A 23,078-nucleotide genomic window follows, 5' to 3' on the forward strand; every position below is an offset into this window, starting at 1 on the left:
TTCTCTGTTTTGTTTTTTTTTTTAAGTTTGGGGTTTTTTTTCCCCTTTTCTTTCAGTTTTGCCTGCTCAGGAAAAGTACTGATACAGGACACAGTAAACGTGAAATCTTGATCTGATGGGATAAAGGATTTTTAAGTAGAATGCTTTGAAACTTTCTTTGATTAATACTCACGTCCAAAATCCAATGGACAGTTTAGATTCCTGATCTAGAGGTTAAACACTTCTTGAATTCCCTTGAATTCCCATCCTCATTATGAACAGGCCTGGTGATGTTGTTGTTCCAGCAGCACAACCAGCAATAGCCGGATTTCATACTCCTGTCTTAAAGCTGGAAACCAAAGCAAGCCATTCTGTATCGTCCAGACTGTTGAAAGCCTTTAGGATGATCAAACTGTTGAAAGCCTTTAGGATGATCAAGAACTGATGCTGTTCATGGTCCCGCCTTTAGTGAGTGTTTTACAACTTATCAGCAGAATCTCTTTGAAGAAGTTTATTGCTCATGTCCTGCTCAGGGTCTCAGCTCACCTGATAGATGTGCAGGTATCTTGAAGGCTTTGAAGGATTTTGAAGGACTGATATAACATGGGAAAAATCACATTCTGCTTGGGCTGGATCAGATAGTCTCTTGTATATTTATATCTAGTTTCTCTTCTGCAGCCCTGCTTCTCTCAAGGTAGATGCTGTATGCAGTAGTGAACAAATCTAGGATGAAGCGAAACCAAAACTGTACATTTGGTGCTATAACTGTAGATTTTTGTCTTAATTACTTCCAACTGCGGAAGCATGTATATATTTGTAAGGTACTGAGTACCTTGGTCTCTTAAGCTGTAAAACATTTAGTGCCTGTGGGATTTAACAAAACACATGGCTGTTTTTCTCTCTGGCACATGTTCTTCTCAGTTGTATGAAAGTGTGAGAAATAGCGCATGGTTCAGAGGATGGCCTAGGTCTAATGTAGTTGTAGAAATACAGCAAGTGTTTTCCATTGGTGCCATATCTCTCTGTTCTGTCCCTCTAACTTCTCACTACTCATTTCCCAAATGAAGCTGCTGGACTAGAGGCTCTGGGGCTATCTGTGATGAGGTACCCACTGCAGAGGCGTAGGGAGTAACATCCCTGAGATCAGCCACTAAACTCACTCACCTTAAAAGCAAAGTAAAAATGCTCTTTGTGGTTTTTTTGGTTTTGTTTTTTTTTTTTTTTCTTCGCCCCTGCAGTGAGCTTTTAAATGTCTCATCTAAATGCACTGCTTGGTAGGATTCGGCACCCACAGGATTCAATGCATGAGGAGAGGCTGGTCTCCTGGACACACCAGGGTATCACCCTACAGCCTCCCCTCCACCCCAAGTCCTCCCATGCTATTTCTGTAGTTACTTAGTTTCCCCCTATAACCGCTGCTGGCAGCATGACCACCTCTTAAAGGCAATAGAAGGAAGAAGAAGGAAGCCCAGCGTATGTGTTTTCATCACCTTCGGGCAGATCTGTTTATGAATAATATCACTAAACTCCCTACCCTGTTTGCAGGGAGAAAGGACCCAAGCCTGGGGTGTACGTCTGGAAGCAGGCCTAGTGTGGTGCGTTGCTGTTTTACAGTGTCATCCAGGGGCTGTTTAAAACAAGAATTACTCATGTGGTTTTATGCTAATGTATATTTAGGAAACCTCAACTAGACCACGTGAGAGATGTTCCAGCTAGGTAGAATATCGCTGGGCTGGGCAGTGCTGAGGGTAGGAGACAGGATCGTGCTCGACTTCCTGCATCCTCCACTTCAGCAACTGGATATTTCCTGCGGTCTCTGCTTGCAAATGCTCCCCTCTGCTTGGCAGGCTGCATGGTGAAAGCTTGCTGTCTCTCCGGCTCCTTCCAAAGGTCTGAGGTGTCAGACTGCAGCAATGCTAACAGTGAAAGGAAGATGTTACTCATGCTAATACCCACTCGATCTTTATGTTTACATAAAGATCGTGTTGCACATTTTGTCTCTGTAGACCAAATGCATTGCATATTATTTATGTGTCTATATTCTTCCCATCATTTCATCCTGTATTTTGGAAGCTCCCTGCATCCCTGGCTTAACACAAGGATTATGGGGACTTCGGAACAACATTTCCCTTCCTCTCCTTGCTCAGAGCTCTGCGTATCCCACGTGCCATTTCCCACAAGTCAATGGTTTGTGTGACCCTTTTTCTCTCTCTGTGGGAGAAGTCATGTAACTTGTGATTTTCCTATAAACTTTCTAGGGATAGGGGACAGAAGTGAGATGAAGAGTTGTCTTGGCCACCACTACCTGTTCATTTCATCTGCACATAATTACAGAAGCAGCAGCTGTAGTATCTGCAAGTTGGATGCAAACAGATCTATGTTGCCCCTTTTTTTTCCTTCTGACTTTTTTCTTTTCCCTAATGATCCCCTCCAAAATTGATAGCTTTCTGCCTCGTGGTGCCTGGAAGACTTCCTTGCATTTTGCAAGGGATCCGGCGGGGTGTTGCAAAGTTGTTGTGCTCAAAGAGAGCAAACCGATTGCTTGTGATCTGAGCAGAATAACTCGCTCTTCTCACCATTTTGAGCCAGGAAAACTTACCTATGGGTTGTCCTAAGCATCTCTGACAGGCATGAGCCCTTGGGAGATGCTCTAGTGCAGTTTACAGCAATCTCCCTCTATTGACAGGCAGCTGAACGAGGGATCTGTTTTGCTATTACTTATTTATCGAGCCGTGGCAGAGTGCTGCCTACGAGCACAGAGCGGACTGTGGCATTGAGCAATGCAACTCACACCCACCCTGGACAGTACAGTTTAGAGGTGCATTTAGTTTCCTTGTCTCTTTTTTTATATGACTTAGCAAACAGCGCTCTGCTCCACAAATGGGAAGAGTCAGTCATCTCAGAAGAGGGAATGTCTAAGAAGCAGCAAGTGCTGTGGCGGCGGTTGCTGCCCCACTGCCACCCATCCTCATGTTTGGAGGAGAAAGTCCTTCTCTCCACAGCTTTTCCTTGGCTCCCATTTGGATAGAGCAGTGGTAGGGATGACCTTGTGCAACCCGGTCCCACCCTCAGAGCCACAGAGGGGGGTGAGCAAAGGCTGGTTTGGGGATGGGAGGAAGGTGGGCATGCGAGAGGACTCTGCTCCACATGGAGAGAGGAGTCATGAGATCCCAGTCTCCATCCACAGTCTTGGTCTGTCTGACTGGCAACCACCAGAGCAGGTTCTGTCCTGTAAGAGACATTTTGTTCTTAAGCCTCAAAGCAAGAAAGTGCATTAGTCATGTTTTGCCAACAGCTGATGGTGTAAACACAGTGAAATGAGTGGGCTGCAGTTCAAGAGGGTGCTGTGGACATGTTATCCTCTGTAGACTGGGCATGGAGCAAACCCTGTAACTCTTACCAAGGGTTACAGCTGTGGTTTTTTTTCAAGATTTCATTGCTGTTGACAGTCAGTCATCCTCCAGAGTCCCCCTGGATGCTGAAGATAACATACGCTGACTAAAGTTGCTGTGGGGTTGACCTCTGGGAAAAGAGGTTTTGCTTTTGATCCAGTCCCATTTTTCACATTAGAGGTGAGAAAAATCACCCTTGAAATCGCTGCTTTGCTGAGAGCACAAGCAGAGAAGCCCAGGATGGCGGTGGTTGCACAGAAGATTACCCATAGAAGGTGGCCTGGGAACTGCAGGAGGGGTCTCTGTGGGCTGCAGCAGCACCTCAGACTGGGTGCACTGTGTGCAGTGATCAGTTTGAGTTGTCCCATTCCCTGTTCCTTAATTGCCTTTGGTAAAACTGGGATGTTTACGTGTGTGTTTGTTATCTAAAGTTTGTCTGCTCCTGGTTGAACAATTAATTGCTTCTGACCTGTTAATAATGAGTTTTCATTCACTGCTCACCTCGCTGGCACGTGACAGATCTCTTCATGATAGTGCCTCTACTTACTAGTTGGGTGATTGTAGCTGTGTGGTTTGGGATGGGAAATACTCTTTCTCCAAACATTCCTGTTAGTACTGTTTCACTTGTTTGTGCATGTATCAGTGGTGAATACAACTTATTTCCATGTATGGTGGGTTTGTATTTGCCATTAGTGTTTCAGAGCATTGCCAACGTCTAGGGTCCAGTTGAGGGAGAACTGTGGTATTGTGGTCGTGTTGTTCATGCTGTTTGATTTTTGCATCTTTTAATTTTGAGGTAGGTTTAAAACAATTTTTTACAATTTAATGCTATAAATACTATTTGAATATGAAGAAGTAGCAAAAGAACTTGCTCCAGCAGGGAAGCTTCCTGCACACAAACAGTAATCAGAAAAGATGCTGAACTTAAATCACATGAGATTTGCAATGATTGCCATTTCTTTGGGGCTGGTAATGAGGAACTTGCCAAGTGTCACAGCTGGTCCATCACCAGCAACAGTCCATTAAAATGTTGTTCACTGCTTGGCTTGTGTCCCTTGTTGGAAGAGGGGCAGAGGAGTGGGCAGTTCTTGAGTGCTGTGGTCCTGGTTCTGTGCATCTGGCGCTGGTTGCCTCTCCCATCTCATCTGGGGTCTGACCCACTGCTGGTCGGGGGTGGCAGTCTGAGGTCCTCAAAGGACTCAGGATCTGAGCCATCTGTGACATCCCTGGCTCTTGCTGGCCATGTTTAGATGTAAGCATTCATTCAGCATTACTCTTCCTCCTCCACACCTTGCCTGGTGTCAGAGCTCTCTGTCTCCGTGGTGCCTCTTCATATTACTCTTTGCTTATTTAAAAAGGGGGAGGAAATCCAGGTGGTGTCAGGCTCCACTGTGTGTGCTGCCAATTCACCCTCTTACAGCCCTACTGTATAATTTTTCATATGTGACTAAAGGGGAATCATTCCACTTAGTGCTCCAAATTTTTTTTCAGAAATTTCTAACAAGGTTTTGCAGGAGTGTAGAGAATAACTTAAGAACTCCTGCATTTTCTTCTTTTGAAGATGAAACCTCCACATTTTATTCTTTCAACTAAAAAACATGAACACCTGACTTATTAGGTAAAAAACAGATGGCAAAAGCTTGAGGGATAGTGCACACACACAAAACATCTGCTATGCAGATAGTATTTAGAAAATTATGATATCAGAGCCTGTTGCATTCTGAGGGCTGTAAATTGTGGAAATGGCTCTAACAAATACAGTTCCCAGAGCAGGACCTAACCCCAGATTTGACTGCCCTGAAATGCTAGCCCTGGATCTAGTTGTGGTGGCTTGATAATGCTCTGCTACTTACCCAAAGGTTAGTTATTTAGAGTTAGTGGGAGATGACCCAGCTGAAGAACCTGCAGCCTTGAAGACCTTGGCCAATCTATACGTTAGGGGCAAGGACATACGTTACCTGCAAGGACAGTGTGTGAGTAGCAGTAGGGGTCTGTCAAACAAGAATTTTAATCGTTCAGTTGTGGACAAATTAGCAGTGTAATTAGGTTTTCGTGGTCCGTTCAATCGTGATGACTCTGTAGGGGCTCAGCTGTGATGGAGCTGTGATGGTGTAACCGCCATGTGGATAAAGGCCAGCTGGTGGCATTTTACTGGCAGCTTCTGAACAAGTGACTTTTGGGGGGAAAGGCGACACATCTTTCCGACTGTCCTGATCTGTCAATATTTGTCTTTACTATGGGAATCTTGGAAAATATTTTCTTTGTTTTGAAGGTTGTCTTCTTCCTCCTGGCTGGGGGATCCGTTGTCCTTGCTGTCAGCAGAGACCGGTCAGCAGCTGCCTCCCTCTTGCAGATGCCCAGGAGAGGAGCCGTAGGGCAGACCCCATGCTGCTGGCTGAGACTGGAGCTTCATTTACCGATATTCATTACTGGTGGTGATATGCTGAGTTTGTGCTGGGCACAGGAGGATTTCTTCACATCTTAGCAGTGTGGCCTTCTGCCATGAGGTTACCACTACACGGTAATGTTTGGGTCAGCCTCCATGCTAAGTGCAAGTGTTGCCTGTCTGGCCTCTAGCTTCAGCTAAACCCCCTGGTAAACGGAATGTTACCAAAGATATAGCAGAAAATTTTTAAGGATACCAGCCAATGTACAGCCTTGCAATTCTCAGTTTTGAAATGCTTCTACATCGAACTATGAATACTGAAAAAATAGGTGCGTTTAATGACTAGCGCACTGCTGACTATCATCTTGTCTCTGTCTCTGGGGGCTGCTAAAATACCTGATGGTGAGAGAGATGAGGATTTCTACAGGTGCTTTCCTTATGTAGTCATTAGGTGTTTCCAATGCATCTGCAACATTGCAGCCCTGGGAGTGATGCATGTGACACTTTCTGTGTCCTGGAGCTTGGTCTGTGCATGTGCCAGACAGACCGCCGTTGCTGCCAGCCATGAGATGTGAAAGGCTGGAAAAACCCACATGAGGTACAGACTAGCTCACACTCAGGTTGTTTTACAATAAAAATGCACAAAGCTTTGCTTAGTAGGAATCTGTGTGCCTAAAATACATTGAGCAAAATCTCCGCTTTTTAAAGGGGTGGGAATGGCACATGGAGGGCCACGTTTCCAAGCATCTGCCATGCTGTCAAGGGTTTAATATTTGTAAGTCTGGCTGGGAAAAAGATTGGTGCCCCTCTTGCTGAGCTCTTTATAAAATATGACCTCCTTGTTTGCCAACTTGATGGGAGCTGAGAGCTTTCTGAAACGTGTCATCCCTCTCACCCCCTTTATTTCTTCTTTTATTTCTTGTTCCTCTTCTTGCTTTTGGCCTGCTGTGTAGGTTGCTCTCCAGTTCCTCATGCTGTTCTTCTACTGTCTCCCAGTGCAGGTCTGCTGCCCACATGACTAATCCACTGAGTATCCCTGGGTTTTGATGTGAAAGTCCAAGTCCTGTTTCTCTGTTCTGCCTTGTTATCTTCATTATATGTTCTGTGCCCAGAGAGATATTAATTTCTGAATACCATGCTTTCCATAGTGACTGCTCAGCGGCCATCTCATTATGATCTTAAAGATACAAGGCTAGATGCTTTCATTTGTGCTGGATAAGGAGTTGGCCTTATATGAGGCTTATATGATCAGTTCCCAAACATTAATAATTTACAGAAATACTTTGCCTTTTATGTTCCAAGAACTTAAGTTTATGAGGGCTACTTCAGCAATAAATTATTTACAACAAATTTTATCCAAAATCTTTTCTATTCTTGAGCATGCATCTTAATCTTTATGTTGTATTTTTATCTTTTTTCCTCTCACGTGTTCTTTTGTTTGGTGTCTTTATAGATTTAGCATGACTATCCAAATGGAAAATCTCTTTCTAAATATGACTCAGCATAAGCAGCCTTTACAAGCTTCAAAACTCTGCAGATCATGACACCTTCATACTGTGAAAATGAAAGTTTAAAATCATCCACTGTGTATGGTACATTATTTATCCATCTCATAAATTATTAACTACAGCAATTTGTATGAGTCTAACATAGCAAATGTCAGATGTTATTTCCATTTCTGCTTTTGTTTTGCTTCACTGGCAAAATTCTTATTGATTTCAGTGGTGGCAGATTAAGCCCTGCATATGTTTAATTTTCATGAGCCAGCAAAAATGTCTTTCCTCTTCATTGTGCCCATCTCCTTTAAATATTTCTGTTCGTCTTTACACAACTCTCCCACTCAAATTTCAATGTCTTCCAAGTTTCCTTCCTCAGCTCAAGTTGTCTAAGTCCCGAAAAGCATTGTCTCAAACTGTGGTCTTATCCAGATAAGTGTCCATCCCAGCTATGTGGTAGAGACACTGCTGCTGTTTGCTAGAAGGTGAAATAAGGTATTTAATAAAGATGCTTCTCTGGTGTCACCTGAGTTTTAAACTCAGACTGTTAGGTGTTTTACAGACTTGCAAAGCAGCAGATAGCTAAATGGCATTAGCAATATACAGTAGGTTGTGTGAAAAGAAGTACAAGCTACTGATCTTCAGGTTTGCCTGAACGGTATCCAGAAGGAATGACCAGCAAGGAAACTCTGGTCTCTGAGCTTCCAGGGACAGACAGCTCCCTGCCCACCTCAACAACAGCAGCCGATTTGTAGGGGAGTTGCTAGGGTCACTGTGGTATGGGTTGCCCACATCTCACATACATTCTTTTAAATAAACCTCTGCCTTGACAGGTGGTACTGGGGTTTGTCTTGAATCAAAAACTTATGTCTGGGAAGATCACAAACTCCTAAGACATGGATCTTGAATAGACTTCTGACTGTTAAAAGGACCATCATCTGAAATAGTATCACATCCGTATAATGTACAGACCTGTCCTGCTAACACTGAGCATGCAGAGATATTAATCTTTTCATGCCCATGTCTAATGTTCCTATCTTAATCTAGATGGACAGAAAAAGATTTATACTTCTAAGCTACTCTATAGTAATGAAAAACATCTTCTCTCTCCTGTCCTCCAAACACATTCTGCAGCTGCAGGGGAAATAAATAGTTTCTGAAGTGGGAGCGAGACCACGGTCAGACCTTGAATAAGGTCTTGGAAATGTCAGTGGACTGAGTACACTGTATGTGAATTAGCAGTGAGTCATAGTGCAATTTGATGAAGATCTGGTTGAAGTTGAGGAGCACTGAGTGTCAACTGTCTGTGTTTTCTCCTTGAACATGAAGGCTGGGTGAGAGTCAAGTGGGGATTCCCCTGGGAAGAGCAACAGTCTCCTATGGGCAAGGACATGCCGCTGCCCCCAAAGCCTTGGTATTGGCTGCTGAAGTTACAAGGTAGGAGGAGATGTGTGAAAATGTCCACTTCTGCCCTGACAGGTCAGAAACATTGGCAAAGAGTGTGGTGGCTGATCCACTTCCAGAGGGACACATGAAAATTTGCTTTCAACAGAGCAGTCTAGCTGGATACTTAGCGTAAGCTTGGTTAAAGACCGTATCTGCATTATGAAGTCTCTGTTGCTACAACTGTGTTGATAAAGCTGTTGAAGATGGGCATTTTGTCTGTGTGGCTACAAAAAGCTAAAGTGACAAAAGTCATCATAATTGACATGTAGCTGCATGGGTAAAAATGCTTTTGTGCAGATAAAACCTCTCCAGGACATAAGAACAGCTGAGTTAAGATGACCTGATAGGGAGGGAGAGACGCTCTGTTTGGGCTGATGTTGTAAATGATGTCATTGCTGATTTATACCAGCCTGGGGTATGGCTTACAGGTCACCTTAAGAAACCAAATAGCTGCACAGAATAGCATAGAGTTTTTGCGTCATCCTGTGGAACATACACTTTGGTCCTAATGAACAACATTTATACCTCATTGAAACTCAACTTCTTTGGTTCTAATTCTGTGTAGGAATCACAAACATTAGTTTTAGACCCTCATGCTGAACAGAGTTTAGATGTATTTTATCTGCTCAGTGGCCAGTTGTGCTGGAGTCAGATTCTGCCTATTATTAGGAATATGTGAATTTAATAAAAGCTTGTGTTTATACCTAAGTTAACCATTTTTTTTGTTTCTCAAATACTTGTGATTTAACCTATAATGTTCCTGTATTAAAGATGTTTTCATGTGTTCCACCAAAACCAAATAATAGTTTGGGAGAGTGAGAGAAAGAAGGGTGGGAAGAAGCAGACATCTAAGTAAAACATATGTTGAATGGGAAAAAAATCAGTCATCCTGGGTTCTGGGCCTGTGATTATTTCCACATGCCTGGACTGTATTGCTGTGCTGTGTGCCATTAATGTCATTAGATGCTTTATGCCAGAGTGGATTTTTTGCATATGCTGATGAGATTGCAGGATTGGGACCTTGATGGGTAAACGCTGCCAGCGCCGTGTTGGCACTGCAGGGGTGCGTGCTGCACGTGGAGGTCTGCACCCTTCCAAACCCCTGTCTTGTGCTGCGTGTGTGGGCGCATGCCCAGCCAGCCCAGCAGTCCCCGAAGTGCCGATAACCGCCTGGCTGGTTAACTAGCCTCCAGGCAGCAGAGTTTGTCCTCAGCCCTTTTTAAGAAAAGCAAACAAGAAAACTGGCTAATCAAACCCCACCTTGTAAAAATGGATATTTTTAACCAGTGCTTGGTGCTGGAAGAAGGCATGGTTAAAAATAAGCTTCATGTTCCTGTTCAGAGGTGCCTGTGTGTCGAGAAGAAATGCCAGCCTTTCCCCCTCGTTTTTGTCGGGGCTGATTTGTGAGAAGGTGAGGAGGCATTGCCATTCCCTTTGGTTCCTGGTGAAAGGAAAAGAGATTTGATTGCTCCCTCCAGATAAAAATACAGAGGAGTCTTCGAGGCCAGAAAACAACAACTTTTTTTTTTTCTTTCCTTTTTTTGTTGTTATTTGAGTGTGCCAGATTGGTCTGCTCTCTGCTCTCCAAGTGTGTGGGCGGCACAGAAGAGGATGCTGAGACAAAGAATGGGGGAGGGAGGAAAGAGAAGTGAAAAAGACCTTTGGATTGGAGGCATGGTGTATGGGAGGAAGAGAACGCAATGGCAGAGGCAGCGCTGTTTTGGTTTGCAAAAGTTTGCAGCAGATCAGAAGAAACTGTGGTAGGTCAGAGACACTCAGTCTAGATGCTGTAGTGGTGAACATATTAGCATGGTTTAGATCCTAGGCATACAGACATTTTTCTGCGTTTGGTAATTTTATGAAGCTCACGTCCTACTGATCTCTGATCCCTCCTCCTGGAAATAGGGTTGTTGGATGGAGGGGTGGCTGGAGGGGAACACGACCATTGCTCTACTCAGTACAGTATTTGCATTTTATATTCATCTGCTTTGTGCTTTGATAAAGGACGTCCAAAACAACTGGTGTTTTGTGAAGGTAAAGCTCTGATTTTTGTACTGATTAAATCCTGTTTTCCTGAGCTGAAGAACCAAAACTTGTTTCTCATTCCAATAATAGCTGCCCACAGTCCACCGCATCTGGCTTGTGATCTTTCATGATACTTTTGTGAGACCGAGTTACATGCAAAATGTCTTTTAATTTGAGTAATAGAAGAAAGGAGTTAAAAGATATAACAAGGGAGGAAGGGTAGATTTCAGATAAAATTTGAAGAGCCACAGAGAGCCTAGGACGGGGCAGTACAGGACAGCAGTATCTGGTGAGGGAAAGCAGGAGACTGGAGAAGGGTGAGCAACAGATGAACAAAGGGAGTGGAAAAGGGCAATGCATATAACAGGCATTACATGATTTGTTTTGTATTTACACCTGCAAGATTCATCTCACCTGGGCTGGAAAATTCACCCTTGCTGTGCGTTTTGCCCTTGGAGTATTTGACCTCCAGCTCCTTTGGTTCCTTGAAGCCTAATGTAAAAGAGCTTGCAAAAGCAGCTGTGTAAGGGCAAGTTTTGTAAATAAATCTCATTTTCTATAGGATGACCCTGTAGCAGGAGGCAGGGAATTTTTGAGGTGAGAAGGGGTGCGTGGGGACCGAGTCCTGGGAGAGGTCTGGGGACTTTCATCTGTGACCCCAGGAGCCTTTCCAAGCCCAGGCTGAAACTTCGTGCAGGCACACGTGGTGGGGGACGTTGTCTCGCGAATGTGTGGTGTGGTCTTGCCTGCCCGTCTTGCCAGCTCAGAAGGTTTCTTTTGGACCCCACTGCCCTTCACCGCCCTCTCTGAAGGACTTTCAACAGGGTAATAAAAAGGTGTTTCTCTGCTGGGCTAATATTTACATCACAAACATGCGGTGCCTTTGCTTGGTTACAAACGTCAGTGCATGCAAGGGAGAGGCCTTTCTCAGAAAGGGTGGGATGGGAAATACAGAGGTTATTCTCTCCTGTAACTGTACTGGCTAAGAAAAATCTTCAGAAATTACACCTCTGTGCCAAGGGAACATTATTAAGATTACAAAGTCAAGCTCTCAAAAGCTTGCACATGCTGGAGTGGAAGTTGTCTGTCTAACCTTCATTTGTACCCTGGTGCCGGTGCTCTCTGATTACCTTATTTACTTCTTCGGTTTCACAGAGCTCCTGCCTGTGCTCTTTCCAGAGGGCATTGAATGAAGATTGTTAGAGCTAATTAACCTGTTGCTCATAAGATCCTTGTTTAACTTTTTGCAAAAACTCAAAATACGCTTCTCTAGCTCAGGCAGAGAGGCGTCACCTCTTCCTACAGGAATATTGTGAAAATAAATGTGGTGTTTGCCCAACAGTCACATGTTAAAGGCCAAATGCCATAAAAATGCTGATGATTCCAGCTGGTAATTTCATTTTTCAGTGCAGAGTTTGGATGTTGCCTATGATAAAGTGTGATGAGCTACTTATGTTATATAAAAAGTATATATATTGTACCAGTATTCTCTGTAGCTCTGTGTGGGAAAAATACTACGCTTTTGTCGCTAAAGGCTGACTTAGTGCCTTATCACATGGGATGATACTGTTCGAAGTTCCCAAACATTTCATAGCCACAGAACTGGGCTTGAAATAACAGATTTCTCGGTCCTGCCGTGCTGTTGTGCTGTGCCTCCAGTCAGAGTAAAAATACTCACATGAGACTAAAGAAAATCTTTGCTTGAAGATCGAAACTTTAGTTTTCTTTCTGGTTCTTATGCTTGTTCTGAAAGCAAAAGTCAGCTTCATTAGGTGAGTGTTATAAATCAGCATTTCTTTGTTTTTTTTAAATTACAATGTTTCTTCTAGAGAGATGCTTTTATCTTCATTTTCCATTACGTTTTGATAGGCCTAAGATTCTTTTGAATTGTGATGTGCTTGAAGATTTACTCTGAAATGGCAGTGAGAGGCTATGCTATTAATGTTAATTTAGCATATAAATGAAGGTGAGGACTGGAGGCATTTGAAGGCGTAGTAGATGTTGTGCACAGCATCATACTTTCTCTTGGGAATGGGCTTTTGGCAGATTGCAGGGGTATTGCCCCAAAGCAGGCACAGGTTTTCTGTATCATCTAAAAGCTACTTTTCAGAAACACTGGTTAGCCCAATGCAATGCTTTATTGCAAGGCATGTTACATTGAATTCTGTCATTTCCAGTCTCTGCTACCTTGTACTGTCCGACAGGGTTTTCTCAATATATTATCCCAAAAGCATTCAAGGAGGAGGGGGCACTCTTGGCATTAATTTCTTTCCTGACACCTTCATGCACTGAATCATGCACTGAATCATGCACTGTCTTTGAAGATAAACCCAGCATCCAGTGGGGGCTTGTGAGCGTTTGCATGCTGATGGAAAAATGTTGTGCAACTTGGCCTGAGGTCAGTTCGGTTCCTTGCCTTGGAAATCCCTCTCCTTGCTCAGCCTCCTGCCCCTCTCCAGCACTGCTGGTCCCCTCTTCCACTCCTGCAGACAGTTGCACAGGGAGGTTACGATAAAACGCCGAGCGCTGGCAGGGTCAGAGTTAAGCCTGGGATGTTCATGACAGCTTCAGCTTTTCGTGAGCAGGGGTCGCAGCCCCTGAGCAGTGACATGAGACCTTGGGCTCTCCTGTCGCTGCTGTGTCTCCTTCACTGAATCAATCCGCATCCTGGACCTCTATTACAACACCTCGCCGATGTCTTCATTGACCTACCGAGAGACAGCCTTTACCGCTGTGCTGCTGCGGCTCCTGTCACCAAAGCAAACGCAACTGATGTCTCATTTACGCTGAGTGCAAATGTGAGGTGGATATTCAGCCTAAAGATTTTTCCCTGTCCTTAAATTCCCCTTCCTGCTGTGCCTGCAGAGAATTGTACCGGGATAATTGAGCACCTGGGCTAGCGGTCGTGGTGGTGTAGTTTGTAGGTACGAGTGGTGATTTTGGTTTTAAGAATTTCAGCCAGAATTTTCAATTTCCTTTGACTTACACATTGAGATTTGGCTTTCATCCAGAGCTGCAGCTTTATAATAATGCTTAATAATGACATAACTCATTATATTCTCAAATGGCTGCATAAACGTCAACTAATCAGCATATCCTTTGCTAGGGCAGTATCTGTATCTTTGCATTATAGATAAAGAATCGAAAGCAGAGACACATCTTTCATCTAAGACCCCTCCTTTAATGGCAATAAATTAATGTTAAAAGGATACATAGAATGCAAGATTTCCTAGCTCTGGTCCCTGTTTCTTGTGCTCTAGCACGTGCTGGTGAGACTTTTTCTCTTGGATGCTTTCCTGTTGAGAACATTGGTTTTCCTCTGGAGTTACAGTGGCAGAGGTTCCTGCAGGAAATCTGTTTTCTGTACAGGTGAAGTTTTCCCCCTTAATAGCAGTCAGACACTCGTGCCGAAAAAAGACCTGAGAATGTGTTCCCCTAAATTCTCCCATCTTCCTAGGTGATCTCCAGCTGTTTGCTGAGAGCTACTGTATTGAGTGAAAAAGGACAATTTCTAGTCAATCTGTTTGTTACCATAAAGTCAAATGCAAGTGGTAATAGAGAAATTGGTGGCACCTTTTTAAACATAAAAGTCATTAAGAGAAGATTCCATGTCCCTGGCAAATATCAGATGGATTTCCACAGTTCCCTCATACTGATATTTGAGGAAACTTTTTGGACCATTTCTTGGCAGGATGTCTCTACCTGCAGCACCATTAAAGTGGGTGAAATCCCTGTCAAGAGAGGTTTTATTGCTTGTTTTGTCTTGCTTATGAAGAGTAAACTCCAGTTCTCCATAGAGCCAAATCCAGTCCCAAAAGAGTTTTAGCGGCATGAGGCTCACATGAACTGGAATTTCATTTTCCTGTCCTGGGCTGTGCATATGTATAATCTTATCCTTGATCTCCATGAGATGGATTTTTCATCCTCTCCTTCTTCTCTGTCTCTTTGTACCTTTTTCTGTGTCTTCTCCTGCGCAAGGCAGGTCTCTTCAGAGCTGGCTTTCCCTGCTGTGGTTCCCTGCAGGTATCTCTGCTGCTTTCCAGCAGTTGGGCTGGAATGGGCTGTTTGGCCCTGTTTGGATGTCTTTTCCCAGACTATGGTGGGTCTCCAGCATCCTCCTTGCTGACTGCTAGCCTTCTGACCAGGACAGCCCCAGGACCAGGGAAACAATGCAGACACTCATGACCCCTCAACTTCATACCCAAACCTGCTGCCCAGTGCCCAAGGCTGGGCGTTTTATCCCAGGAGGGGTGGGAGAAGTGCCCCATTGTCTGCTCAAGGCCGCTTGGAAAGATCCAAGGTTTTAGCCTAATTCACAGCCTAATGACTGTGAATCTATCTACAGAAGTCCTCTGCAGCCTCAGCATCCTACTCTTGCAGTTAAGTATATTTAGCAAGATCAGACACTGCCTCAAAATACTCCTGCAGCAGATTCCTCCTGGCTTGGACAGCAGCGCTGCTGCTTGGCCGGAGTTTGCTGAATGCTGTTCACAGATGGGAATGGATTTAGGGGCTGAGTTTCTGTTGAGTCCAGCCTAATACCTCTGTCAGTGATTTAGAAGGGAGCACAAATGGTGATGATATTGATTTTTATACTTGATGCCAAAATGGGAGGCCTTGCCCATATTGGCACAGGCAAAGAAATATCCCAAGGGGACCTAGAGGGTATCGGCAGAGAGAATTGTAAAATAGGAACAGGGTGGTAGATAGGTTTTCTCTATGTCTAGAGAAGAATCAGAAACATGAAAGGCTGAAGAGGAATTTGGAAAAGGGCAAGGTCTGAAATGGACTTGGAGGTGATAAGAACAAATCAGGAATAAGTTCCAGCGTGATATGGCTGTGAAGCAAAGATTTGCCATATGGCAAGTAATCCTTGAAGAATTATCATGGAACAGGGCAGACGGGCAGTTTGACTACCATGGATGGCTCTGTGGGGCTGCGTCCCCAGGAGCTGCTCTACAGCAGTGGGGGAAGTTCATGAGGGGAATTGCCGGATTTTTTCTGAAAAAAGCGAAATTTTAAAATCAATTGAAATTGTTTATCGTTTCCTGCCAAACGGGATGACTCATTCTGGCAGTCTGCCCTCTCCCCCCCCCCAGACAAACAAACAAAGCCAATAAGTTGCAAAAACCAAAATAATCTGAAAAGGTAACAATGCAAAATTTTCCTTTTGGTATATTCAAAACAAAGGGCTTAATGGTTTTTTTAAGACATCATTTCAGAGCTGGATTCAATGACCATAACTTGAAAAAATGAGGTAAAAATAACTCCAAAAATAAAATGCTTCATTTTGAGCTAAAGAAACATTTTGTTCAGTGAGACGCACAAACCATTAGGTTTTGGGCCAACATGAAATGATTTTTTTTTTCTAGCAATCTCTTGGTTGAGGCAGTGAACCAAGAAGTCAATTATTCACAGAGCTGTAGCAAGATTAAGGTAAGGATGGAAAGCAGAGCCGAAATGAGAAACTGAGGGAGAAAATTTGGGGTTGAATGTCCAAGTCAATCTTCATTCCTCTGAGTGAAACATGCTAGTTGATGGCGTAAGCACCCGGACCCTTTGCTGTCAGCCCCAGCTGGTGGGCTGCCCGCCAGGAGACAAAACCGGCAATGTCCTTGTGGCGTCCACGGGTCCCCAGCGGTGTGGGAGCAGAGCGGGGTGCTGTGACAGGTCAGTGTGATCCAAGAGATGCCCTGCACCCACCGGGATGCAGGGGCCATGCTGCGGTGCTCCTGGGGACGCATCCTCACCCTGCACAGCTGATGCTGTAAATGCAGCATCGTCGGGGAGGGAAGGGGAAAAAAAATTAGAAGAAAAAAAAAAAAAACGCTTCTTCTGCCAAGAAGCTGCCGTAAGCTCTGCAGAGTGTGACTTTGGGCAGGGAGGAGCGGAGCACTGCCTGCGCGCTGCTCAGCTAGGGGAGAGCTGCTGCTTGGCTCTGGGGTCCGGGTGTGAGTCTCCTCGGCTGGGCAGACAGGAGCCAGTGGGTGAGCCGGCGGTGGTGCCTGGCTGCTGCTGGGGGGCTCAGGAGAGGCTCCTCTCGCAGGTTGGAAATGCTGGGCACAGCTTTCCACACGCACGCAGCGTTAGTGCAAACACCCTGACTGTGCTTTTTGGCTTGGGCTTTTTTTGCACTGCTTTTTTTTCCCAGAAGTGCTGAGACCTCAGCACCCAGCCATCCTAAGCAATAATCCTTACAACACAGGCGAGAGAAAATCTTATTTCCTATTTTTCCGGTGGCAGAGTCGAGGCAGTGGGATGGCAGGATTTGCCCAGCACCATGGTAAGAGTTGGGAGGCAGAGCTGCACTTGTGGCTGCATAAGTTTGACTCCCGCTCCTTTGCAGAGTGAAGAGCAACTGCGGCGTAGCGTAAGATGCATGAGCTAGTTTTAAGTGAGCCAACTGGGATATACCCATGGCCGGCTGTGGCAGCTCAGCGCCTGCTGTGTTAATCTACCCTTAGAGCAGCGGACAGGAGAGATGCAGGGAGATGTGCGTGTGGGCAGGGGCGTGCGGTGCTGGAGATGGAGAGGAGGGAATGAGCAAGCTCCTGCGTGAACCGCGGGGTGCAGAGAGCAACCGAGGGACCAACCCTGGCTGTGGTACCCTGCGTACCTCCCTGCACCATCCCTGCATCCCCCTGCTTTTAATAACGCTGGCCATTATCCATCAGCAGAGGTAATGAGCTGGAGAGCAGGAAGCACTGTATCTGGGCTGAGCATGCGAGCCTCGCACAAAAGAGTTTACAGGGGGTAATGTTTTTAGTATTACAGTCCGTGGTGAACCGTTCTGCATTTCAAGCCCTTCTTTGCTATTAAATAATTAATAATGAACCAGCAGAGGCCGTTTGAAGACTCTGGTGCAGTGATGTCTGGTAATAATTTTTAACTTTTTTTTTCCTTCCGTTCTAATTCATTCCAGGGCTTTGCGCTAGGATACCAAACCACCGGGTAGCGAAAGTTTCAAATGGCCAAAGTCGCTTGATTTTATAAACGAGTTCTTAAATTTTTTTCCGTGGAGTTGGCAGTGCCTCCTGCTTTGTTCTTAGCGTTGCCGGGGTGCCCGGGCGCCGCCGGCTTTTCGGCCCGGCCAGCAGCCCCCTCCGGCAGCTCCCCGGCCACGGTAGCATCGCGCGTGGATGCCTTTGCCCGCTGCGTTCTGCACCGCGGGACCGTGTGCGTGCGCGGAGGGGGGGGGGACGGACGGACCACGACACGCGGGGACACACGAGGCCGACGACACGCTGCATGGATGAAAGGCCGGCGGCAGCTATTTCAGGAAGCCGCGAAGTCTCCTCCTTCTTATGTAAATAAACATGACAGCTCCTAGCGCCGGTGCCGCGGCAGGAGGCGCGGAGTGGGTGGAGGCTGCCGGCGCGGGGCAGCCGGCTCCCGCCTGGGCCGGGGGCTGCGGGCGCGGAGCGGGGGCCGGCCGCGGCCCCGCCGGGCTGCGCCGCCATGGGGGGGCAGGTGACGAGGAGCCTGCTCTACGGTAAGGACAGACCCGCCGCCACCCCTCCGCTGCCGGGGGCGGCGGGGAGCGGGAGGCGGCTGGGAAAGGTGAGGCGGGTGCCGCGGGGGGCGGGGGGGGGATGCGGGCTCTGCCCGGCTCGTCCTCCCGGAGCATCCCGCTGCCGGAGAGGGGCCGGCCCGAGGGGACGCCCGGGCTGGGGGTGGGCTCGTCTGGCCGAACTGCCGGGGATGAGGGACAAACAGCTGCCCGAGCAGCGCTGACGGGCGTGCTGAGAGGTGTCGGGGGCGACAAGAAAGTGCCGGTGTCCGCGTGTGCGCTGTCTGACGGCTCCCGCCGGCGCAAAAGCGGCGGGGCGGTGGTGGAGGTTACTGCAAGGCAGCCTGGCAGGCTCTCGAAACAGTCCCCTTGTTTTTCCTTTCCACCAGCAGCTGCTGCTTCGCGTAAATTCTCGTTTATTTCGCTTTAAATTGATACGGTTCGGAGCGGACGTTGGTTTGAATGGGCTGATTTTAGACGAAGCTAAAGCCGTTAAGCGCAGCACGCTGCCTGCGTCTGCTGGGTAATGTAAAGCGGGGGAGAGGGGGGAGCTGGAAAGGGACAGGAATATCCTGCACAGGCCCCCGGTAAACCAGAATTTGAATCTACGGACAGCGTGCGATACTAGGCATGTCCCTGTCTGCGCAAATCTCATGCCACGAATACTTCTGTGAGAATATTGCGCTCCTTAACGTTAAACTTGCCTATTGCTCTGAAATGTTCTGTTTAACTTCGGACAGAGTAAATGTGCTGCACGTTCAGTGCGGTATGAATGTATTTTCAGAGACACTTCCTTGTTACAATAGTAAATATGGCTATGAAAGACGCAGGTAAGGCATCATGTGGGCTTGGAGTATCTCACATCCTTTCTTTCAATAGAGATGCACAAGGTATATATGCTTAGGCTGTGAATATTCACGTTAGGAGTCTTGATTCTTCTCATGTTTTCCACCAAGTCCAAACCCTATAGTTTAAGGAACAAATGGACATAGTTAGGAAGTAGGTGACTTTCTCCCTAAAGATGTTTAGCAAGCACGTCTCAATAGAGATTTTTATTTGTTCGTCGTTTGTGTTCTGAGGTTTCCGTGGCCTGACCTTATTTCTTCTCTTATCTCGTGATATACATGCAATATGCAGAAAAACAGTACTGTTGGGTCAACATAAAAAAAGAGCTCTGGCTGTTGTCTTGTGATTGTAAGTGCCTTTTCCCCTTTGAAGCATTATTTGAATGAATTTGAAAAAAAACGGCTGGGAAAGAATAATAGCTATATACGTTTCCTGTGTGTGCCAGGGACTTGGCATTCCTGCTGGGGCTTTCTCCTGCCTGCAGCCAGCAGCGCACTGCACAGTAATCCTGCAACTTCTGCCTGTCAGCGGTTTTTCTCCAGCGAGCGTGCTTGTCTTTAATTTTATTTTGTTGGGAGAGGGAGACTAATGAGGAGATGTGGGTAATTAACTCAAATTTCCCTCTTCATACAGAGGGGCTACAGGCTGTGTTATATTCAGAGGTGATGCACTGCTGTGTTTAGCACAGCAATCCTTTAAAAAAAAAAAGGACGTGCATTATATTTAAAAAAAATAAGTAATAAAAAGTCATGCAACAAGCACATTTAACAAAAATAGACTGCATCTGCACTTGTGGTTTGTCTGTGGCTACCGTTCCTCTTTCTGTTAAATATTTCTGTTTCAGATGTGTCTCAAAATAGCTGGGGAAAGCATACTGAAACCTTATCCATTTCCCTAAAGGATAATTGAAAATGAACGTAATGATACTGAAAGGAGTTGTATTGACAGCCCTAGGGGCTGACATCCATTGTTTTTAGAAAGCACAGGTAAAGCAGAAATTCATGTCCTCCGGTCATTTCTGGTGACCTCTCCGTGTTGCAAGGATGGGCTGGGATTTTCACAAGCACTTAAGTAATATAACTTTGCTGAAAATTAGCTCGGATGGGGAGATACTGCATGGGCTGGCTGCTTGTGGCTCTGCTTAGCTGGTCGTGGGGACGCAGCCGGTTTCCCCGAGCTGCGTTCCCAGAGTGGTGCGCTGAGTCCCTGCCTCCTCCAGAGCCCACCCTGACCTTGGCAGAGTTGGAAAAGGAAATTGAGATAAAAGCTCCTGAAGAAGATCATGAGGGAGGCACCCTTTCAAAAAAGCATAAAATCAGGGTGGTGATTTTTAAAAGCTCTGGGTGCCCTGAGGTAAGGACAGAAGTTTATGGTAGTCAAGTGCAACCATACACAGACTGTCATGGTGAGGAACACTTGGCATCATTTTACCCTCTTTCACCCACAAGTCTACTTTCAAGCAGCAAAGTAAAGCCACGCAGCATTCCTGCTGGGCAGAGGAGTTTCAGCATCCTTTGGCATGAGGAAAGCCATGGGTGGGCGACATGTCATGCTCGGGTATGTGTGGGCGGTGGTGGTGACGCTGGCTGTCCCTAGACCTGTGCTGCTGCTCGGGTCTATTGTGTGAAGCCCTGCAAGCTGGTGCTGTGCCGATCCTATTTGAGCCATACAGCGAGGTACATGCATGCTCGCACGGATGGGCATCTCTGAGTGAAAACACTGCTTTCCCATTGATGTGGTGGCAGTGCAGGAGAGCCACGCTAGTGTGTCCTAATGACGGAGTTGGTGGGTGCTGAATGGGCCCTGAGTCACGTGAAAGAAAGTTTCCCACCTGATGGGACTGGGAGGAAAAATAAACTTTGAACTAGAGTCACTGAAGCATCAGTTACCTGAGCTTCCCAGGAGAGACCCACCTCTGGCTTCATTCCTCCCTAGCAAACAAACCCCAATGGGTTTCTACCATGAAAGGCAGCACCTTTGTTTTTGAAAGGAGACATCTGATGGCTTGACATGTTGAGACGTGGGAGCTGGTCACTCTTCTTTGTGAAATGATGCGCAGTGCTGAAGTGCGCTCATGAAGTCTCCATCTATGTTCCTGTGCTTGGCACTGTGATGGTCTCTGCTCCTCTTCCCCATTCCCTCTCCCTTTCCCACTGCCATCCACAGAAGTCCTTGGGGTGCTTTCCAGAGCTCTCTATGCAAAGAGAAGGAAAGTCAAAATAGGAAGTTCAAAGGTAACACAACCTTGATGGACAGGATGTTTACTTGCTATTTAAAAAGTAATATCTATACATGCAGTGTTTATGTTACAATATTTTAAACAGGAAATGTTAATATCATTGCCTGTGGTTCATCTGAGGCTGGTTTCTTCAAGAATGACTGTACACTGTTATTCCTATAACATAGGTGGAGTTTACTAAATATTTATATTAAACTACTTGCTAGCTAATGATGCTTGAAACATATCAGTAATAGATGCATATGTCATAATACGTATGTTTTTGTTATGCATTTGATTCAACTGTCACCTGCTGCAGTAGTTTTTAATTCCTCCTTATGGCTATGAGTGAGGTGCTATTTGCAGAAAATCCTATTCTTAGTTTCAGGGGGCCAAATCCAGGTGTTTCTGTCTGAGAAAAAAAACACCTGAGTATTTTTTATTTCTTTCACTCAGAACCAAACTAACACAAAGTGATGGTTTAGCCAAGGAAGCTGCTGCACTGTGCTGGGAGACGAATTCAGTGTATGTAGACGTGCAGAGGTTAGCGATTAACATGTGCATATCTCTTCAGAGGGCTTTTGACTCGCTAGAGTGTACACAGTGGATTAATTCATGTGCAGGGGATATGTGAGTCTGTGCGTACCTGCACATTTGCTCAATAACCTTCCCTCCTACAAGTCATAATTACTAATAAGTCCCTCATTGCAGGGCTTTGTTTTATTTTTGCTTTAATTACTCACATGTCACAGGCAGTCATCAGTGTTTTACGGTGGAATAATTTTTACAAGGAGCAGGGAAAAAGGTATCTTGTGCCACATTTTCCAAACTGTAATTGTATGGCACCGATGTAATTGCAAAGAAGTCCCTAGTGAGAGTGCGTCGGCTTTTTAGCCTGGGAAGCGGTACTGATTGACAGATGTGATTTTCAGTTTGAATGGCTGAGTTTTTAAGCTGCTTCCAGATGACGCTCCGTAAGTTGTGGATACAGTATATGTAATGGCTCGTGTGTCTTTGTGTGGTGTATGTAGAGGCCCACATAAGTATTATGCATGGCCAGATTTTCGCCTTACCACATGTATATAGGCCTGCTGAGCAATGCAGACACAGTTGTGTGGTTGTGCCGCAAAAAGGGAGGAGGAAGCAGGAGTTACTGTGTAGCAGGACTCCATCCACACTGCATGGCACTAGGCTTTTGGGTGGCTATCTGGATTCATTTCCCATTTCATCGGGATCTTATTTTCCATAGACTTTCCTGCACCTGGCTGGTCATTTATTCCTGTGCAAAAGAGGTGTGAAGTGCTGGCATTCTCCTTCCTCCGTGTTTTGTTCTCCCGGACAACAATTTCAGGGTCTCGCTCTCACGTGTTGGTGGGAGGTACGGGATGTTCGGGTGCTGTGCGGAAGCCTTCAGCCCCAGCCAGAGCTGCTGAGCTGCTGCTGTAGGGCTTTGGGGAACAGCAGAGGGCGGAGGCCATTTCCCTAGTGTAAAATAGCTACTGTGTGCAACTTCGTTTACTCTTACTTTGCACAATAGAGCTCTATTTTTAGCTTTCTCTTAATTCCTGATAGCATAGTGAATGGTATATCTATATGCAAGTGCTGTAATCAGCCCCACGCTTTGTTTCTTACGCTGTATATTCATTGCCAATGAATATGTCACTGCAATAACCATTCCAAATGCCACATTTCACCCTTGCAGTTAATATCACTAAACAGCATTGCACTCCAGTGCACACTGCTGTATACACCTTCGAATTTAATAATTTCCATCTTCTTA

At 45.7% G+C, this 23,078-nt stretch overlaps 1 protein-coding gene across 4 annotated transcripts in view; it reads left to right on the forward strand.

The window, feature by feature from the left end:
• Positions 1–23,078, forward strand: part of NEURL1 (neuralized E3 ubiquitin protein ligase 1) — a 166,570-nt gene that overhangs the window by 52,082 nt on the left and 91,410 nt on the right. Inside the window, exon 1 of one of the 4 annotated variants that reach the window (XM_052799674.1) lies at positions 17,539–17,599. The exons of 1 other annotated variant lie outside the window; for it this stretch is intronic. In XM_052799674.1, the coding sequence (XP_052655634.1) occupies positions 17,554–17,599 (46 nt within the window). In that variant the 5' untranslated portion in view covers positions 17,539–17,553. Of the gene's footprint in view, positions 1–17,538; positions 17,600–17,937; positions 18,031–18,080; positions 18,217–23,078 lie in introns of those variants that run through there. 2 more of the 4 variants (XM_052799673.1, XM_052799675.1) reach the window with 2 other exon arrangements.

This window comes from Harpia harpyja, chromosome 10, assembly GCF_026419915.1.
Source record: "Harpia harpyja isolate bHarHar1 chromosome 10, bHarHar1 primary haplotype, whole genome shotgun sequence".
NCBI classification, from domain to species: domain Eukaryota; kingdom Metazoa; phylum Chordata; class Aves; order Accipitriformes; family Accipitridae; genus Harpia; species Harpia harpyja.